The sequence below is a fragment of the Ceratotherium simum genome, chromosome 15, assembly GCF_057802395.1.
Source record: "Ceratotherium simum simum isolate JZ-2026a chromosome 15, ASM5780239v1, whole genome shotgun sequence".
Lineage (NCBI taxonomy): Eukaryota > Metazoa > Chordata > Mammalia > Perissodactyla > Rhinocerotidae > Ceratotherium > Ceratotherium simum.
In genome coordinates this window covers 51,930,898-51,936,897 of record NC_141914.1, presented here as the reverse complement: position 1 = coordinate 51,936,897, position 6,000 = coordinate 51,930,898, and the positions used below count along the sequence as shown (strand labels likewise).

General features: G+C 38.1%; 1 protein-coding gene across 6 annotated transcripts in view; it reads right to left on the bottom strand.

Annotated features, from left to right (window-relative positions):
- Positions 1–222: 222 nt before the first annotated feature.
- Positions 223–6,000, bottom strand: part of MECOM (MDS1 and EVI1 complex locus) — a 345,813-nt gene continuing 340,035 nt past the window's right edge. For 5 of the 6 annotated variants that reach the window (XM_087440062.1, XM_087440063.1, XM_087440064.1 and 2 more), the window contains one exon: positions 223–2,065. In XM_087440062.1, the coding sequence (XP_087296188.1) occupies positions 1,931–2,065 (135 nt within the window). In that variant the 3' untranslated portion in view covers positions 223–1,930. The remainder of the gene's footprint in view (positions 2,066–6,000) is intronic. The other variant, XM_087440061.1, reaches the window with a different exon arrangement.

The following is a 6,000-nucleotide window of genomic DNA, read 5'->3' as shown; positions in this document are numbered from 1 at the left end:
TGCCTTAAGAAAGAAACACACAAAATCATATCTACCTTCTGATTATAACCATGAAAAAATGATATTGCATGTGGGCAAAGACTTAAAAAGATAGAAAAGTTAAAGGTTTTTTTTCCCCTTGTGAATCTAACAGTATTTGTGTAATGAAAAACAAAAATAAGAAACAGAACACCTTTTACATGCACTATGTAAAATCAAATAGAAAAACTATCAGTTGCTCTATGCTAACTAAAATGGGTGTTGCAGACAGGGAGTCACGCCAAGCATCCGGTAGTGTTGCACGTGGGCCCTGACTTTTGCACCACATGGAGAAAGTCAGAACAATGAGTGGGAGATACCCCAAATCCCTAAGGGCCAAGGGCTATCCCTTATGTCATCTCCAAACCATACAAACAAGCTGTACATTCCATGTATCTATTAGGGCATCAAGGTCCCAGACAGCATATCTTTAGGTCATTGGATCCCAAAGGGAAACTAAAATTGCATGAGAAGGGAAAATATAACACAGTGGGAAAAATAACCATTTTTGTAAGTCTTTATTTTTTAGTTGCTCCTCCCATAGTACTGCACTGAAAGGCATAACAGTTTATATTGTACAAAGCATTTGAAGAAAGTACCTCAACTTGCCGATTATTTCAAAATGAGATTACAAACAAAAAGAAAACAAATCTGGTTCCTCAATAAAGGGCAAAATAATTGAATACAGTCTGTTATTTACGTCTCTCTTTTAACATAAGGTCTGGAACACTTCGTTTTACAAATAGGATTAACATGAACATAACATCGCACAAGCTTGCAGACAACCAGCATAAAATATGGGGTACAGTTTGTAATCAGAAGAATCATGCTTTCATGAAAGAAATTAAAATCGTTTATACAATTGAATCGATTTCAGTATTACAAAAACTAAGCTGCATCTATTCTTATTTAGCTCATTAAGAAGGAAAACAAAACAACAAAAAAAAGGAATGTTAAGAAAAGCCAAACACCATTCGGCACTCCCATACACAGGTCGAGTCACCTTGGTCCTTGAAATTCAGAAAGGGGCGTGCCTCAGACGTCAGAAAGTAGTGGCTGAGTGGAACAGTGCTATTTTAATCAACAAACAATGGTTTGCCAACAAATAAATACATGATACACGCAACACACAAAAAAATTAAACATTAAAAAACAGTGACATGATTGTCGAAAATTAAGATGTTGTTACAAGGATTTGGCAAACATTTTATTAGTGTAGTGGTACAGCGGTACTGGTGATGAACAGGTTACTTCACTGACTTAACCTCTTTGAGCATTGAACATCCATAGTTTACAATATACACATACCCTTTTTCCCTAGTTTTAAACAATGTACTTAAGAAGGCAAAAGTTAATGGGGAGCAAGTACCCCCTGTTATAGTTTCTATAATAATCGAGTGTGCATTTCATCCAACTACTTCTGTCTTCAAAGGGTTGAATTACATAAAACTTTAACAAAGAAAAAAATTAAATCTGTAATTAAAAGCAACTGTTCCCAATCATGTGTCAGATGATCTTGTACAAAAAGAATTCAGTTCCTATGGAGTGTTCGTTCGTATCAATGCCGCCATCTCACCTGCCCGCTCACCCACCCACACCCTCGGGCAGGGTGAACTGAAAGATGCCTTCCGACCAGCAAGTTTTTCATTTTCACTGAATCACTTTAAGTCGCATTGATCCTCCAGAAGTCAGCAGCTGCCTTTGCTGTGCAAAACAAAATATCGAGAATAAATAGTTTCCTTTTTCTTTCTTTCTTTTGTTTTTTTACTCATTCAGTTTAAGGTCACCAGACTTTAAATGAGTGACCCTTCAGGTTTCTAAGGCATTCTGCTCAGCAGTCTTTTAAATAGTCCTATGTGAAAGAGCCATGTTACTGTTGGACTTGGTCCCACTCTGGTCAACCTTGGTCATGTCATACGTGGCTTATGGACTGGATGGCACTGGATTCCGCCGCAGTCCTTGCCATGCTGTGCCACACGTTGGAAGAACTGTGGGACGTAGAATGGAGGGACTCCTTGTCGGACAATGACAACATCATAGCATACGCCTGGGGTAAAAAGGAGAGACTCGGTCAATGGCATTTGAAAAACATTACTTGTAATTTGAAGAATACTATTGGTGAATGTTAGGAAGAGCAGGGACCCTGAGAAGGAGCAGCCCTCATGGGTGTGTTTGGAAAGTGTGGGACTTTTTTGTGCGTTATAATGACATGGAGTTACCGCTGGCCTTCAGTGCCTAGAGGGTCACAAAAGTAACATGATCTACAGGACAAAAAGTTAATTATCCTACCTAAAATGTCAATAGTGCTTCCATTAAGAAACCGGAGTCACCCTCCTCCCCAATCATAAATATAATAATCATCCTTCTGTTGTTCATACACATGTTCAACTCACCAAAAATATTATTGTATGCTTATGACTGAAACTGCAAATGTGGATAAGATATAGACCGGCCTTGACAGCACTGGGGTCTAGTGGAGGAAACAGTCCAACCAACTCCCACACTCTATAAGCGAGAGCACGGGAAGTAAAATGACTTGCCCAAAGTCACTCAAATGGACAATGGAGGAGGCATAAGTAAAACTTATTTCTGCCCAACTTTTAATCCAGTGTTCTTTCTCCAGTTCCCCTCCACAATTAAAATATTCAATGCTAACACCCAACGATCTCAAAAGTAGAGGAATATCAAGTGAGTTCAACCAAAAGATAAAATAAAATGTAAGACCCAACAACATTCTGACCAACTCGTGCTCCAGTGTCTGCCGAGCAGGAGGCGCACGGAGGTGCTCTGTGAGGAAGTGTTCTTTCTTCCCTATTATCATGTCAAATTCTAAATAACTGTCCAGAGAATCCCCCATTTGCTGCCAAGTAAAATATTCAAATGAAATGTTTGGTCTTGACTTGCGAGTGAACTTTTCACTGTTGATTTGCTATTGTTGGTCTCATCCATGGCTAAACTTGCTTGTCAAAATGCCGCTGAAGTGGAATCATTAAAGTCCTGCCAAAGACATTCCACTGTCTGTAAACAAGGACGAAATGCCTCTGTTGTTAAGCAGAATTTCATCTCTGGGAGTCATGCTGAGACATGCGGCCGGTCTGTGGTTTCTTCCCTAATCATGGCGTTTCAGTTAGAAAATCTGCCCTTGCAGGCTGATTTTGATTTGCCGGGTCATTGCTCTAAATGTACACATTTGACTTTTATGTATGTAATTTGCTTTCTGGACCTCTACAAAATCTCAGCAGACATATAACAAATATTTCTGAAGCATCTGCTCTATGCCAGGCACTGTGCTAGGTCCCAGGGAATCAAGGATAAATAATAGAGAGTCTTTGTCCTTTGTAGAGTTTAAAGTATAGATGAAGTGAGCTTTGAACTTGAACTATCTATTCTAATTATGTGCCCACTTTTAGAGATCAAGGTAAAGAATATTCTGAAATGGTTTTAACAAAACCAATTCCAATATTTGGAAAGATGAAGGGGACTACAGGCAAAATTTTGGAATCCTAAGTTTTAATGCTGGCTTCTAACTTGCCTCTACTCAACTAGCTGTGTGACCTTGGGCAAGCTTAATCTTTCAAGGTCACTTTCCTCATTTAAAACGGGGACAATGATAACAAAAACTTGCCTCCACAGGTTGTGGAGGAATCACAAGCACTGACTTACATAAAGTGCTTAGCGCAGTGTGTCTGACATAATTAGCACCTACTATCAAGAAATTAAGCTTTGTAGGATAGAGTTTTTCTAAGATTCCATGCAGAATGCAGCCATTGATGTATTGGTCAACTATTTTGGATTCAATCACTATAAAAATCACAGAGTAAATATACAAGTGTTTTGAATAAAGCATCTGAATCTACTCAGATTCTAGAAAATGGCAAATATAGATTATCTGCCTTTAGGTAATTAAGGGAAATAAACATTCACACACACAAAGATCAGTGCCCAGCACATAAGTGATAGTTAATAACAACTGAATGAATGAACAAAGAGTCTTATGAAATAAAGTCAGTTTGCAAAAAGGCCTGTCCATTTTCAAACTGATATATATGACATTATCAAGTAACAGTAAAAATATGAGCTAGGATTGCTAGTATTTCTTGCTAGTATTTCTTGACGGTAATTATTAGCCCAGCTGGGCAGGGACTTTATGTCAAAATGCTGGTACTGAAATAGATCATATCCATTATCTCTAGGTTCTCAGGCCCTTTTGCTTTCTATCACTTCTGACAGTTTTGGGAATTTTTAGTTATTGTGTCTTATAATGAAAAATATCTTTGGCAGAATAATTAAAAGAAATTAAAAAAAAAAGAAAACCTGGATCCTTCTGTATCTCTGATCAACTAGGAAAGAAGAATGGGAAATCAAGGATTTAAAAAAATACTAGCCACATCTTATGGTTGTCTCTAAGTGAAAATGAGATGTCCACTCTGGCTAGTTTACTTTTATTAGAACTTGAAAAATTCATTTTTCTCCCCATGGAATCATAGAGTAAGAAGGGATCTTAGACATCTTCTCCACTCACTCTACTTTACACTGAGGAAAAGGTACCCATTGGGTACCCAATGGGGAATGGCTGCTTTTACTTCAATTCAGAAAAAACACATTTATTTTGCCTATTACTATACAGGATATCTTAGACTTTTTACTGAATGGACTGATATTTAAAATTTGTATTATCTCATTGGCATAATGTTTTCCCCATCATAGTTGAGATATGACCACATTTGCCATTAAGACCAGCCCAAAACACCTCAGCCAAACAGGAAATAATTTCCAAATGTACAAGTCAACATGGTCACATGGTTTGATATGTCAGGCCACGTCCAAAGTGGACTAATGGATCAAACAATTAGACCAAAGTGACCAAAAAATATGATAATAACAGGAAGCTTCTTTTTTTTTTATTGACCTGAATGAACAATCTGGTTGAGTGTGATTGTCAAGCAGAAAGTACTGACTTCCTTTTTTTGTGTGATAAGAGAACTGAGGCTTTTAGTCGGTATTAATGGATCCTTAAATGGATTTATTTTAGTTACCACAATGCTAATAGAATGCCGTAGAGCCCAGTGAACTTGGGCTCCATTCGTTCATTCACTCAGTATAAATTGATAGGTTTTATTTCCAGATCTGCCATTAAGTTGCTGCAGACTTTTGGCAGCAACTCACTTCATCTCTGATCCTCAGTTTACTCCTAAATTCTATACTTAGATGACTTGTTAATTAACTATATTTAATAAGGGACAAAAAATTAGAGGACAGAATTCACTTTCCAAAAATCTTAAAATATAATTAGGTTGACAAAAACTATAGATACAAAGCAATTAGAAAAAATTCTGAAGTAATATATAAATAGGTGCAAGGAAACTTTATGGGCTATCTATACAGAAGTAAGAGAATTGCAAAGGAAAGGAAAGATTATTGTAGGATAGAGTTTGTCACAGAAGTTTTGGGGCAGAATGCATCCATATTAATTGCTGTATTGATTAACTTGGTAGTCTCACTGCCACGGCCCGGGTTTTTTTCCCTCTCAGGGAACCATATCACCCATCTGTCAGTTGTCATACTGTGGCAGAGGCTGCATCTTGTGATGCTGAAAGCTATGCCACCAGTATTTCAAATACCAGCAGGGTCGCCCATTGTGGACAGGTCTCAGCGGAGCTTCCAGACTAAGACAGACCAGGAAGAAGCACCTGGTCACCCACTTTGGAAAAAACTCGCCATGAAAACCCTGTGAATAGCACAGAGCACCATCTGATATAGCACCAGAAGGTGAGAGGATGGCCCAAAAAGACCAGGCAGGGTTCTGCTCTGCTGGACACAGGGTCACTAGGAGTTGGATCGACTCAATGACTCTAACAACAAATTGGTTAATTATTTTGGATTTGGTCAGAGACAGAGTAAAGATATGAACATTTTGAGTAGAGCATCTAAACCTGTGCAGACTCTAGAATATTGCAAAGATAGAATATCTGCCTTTGGCAC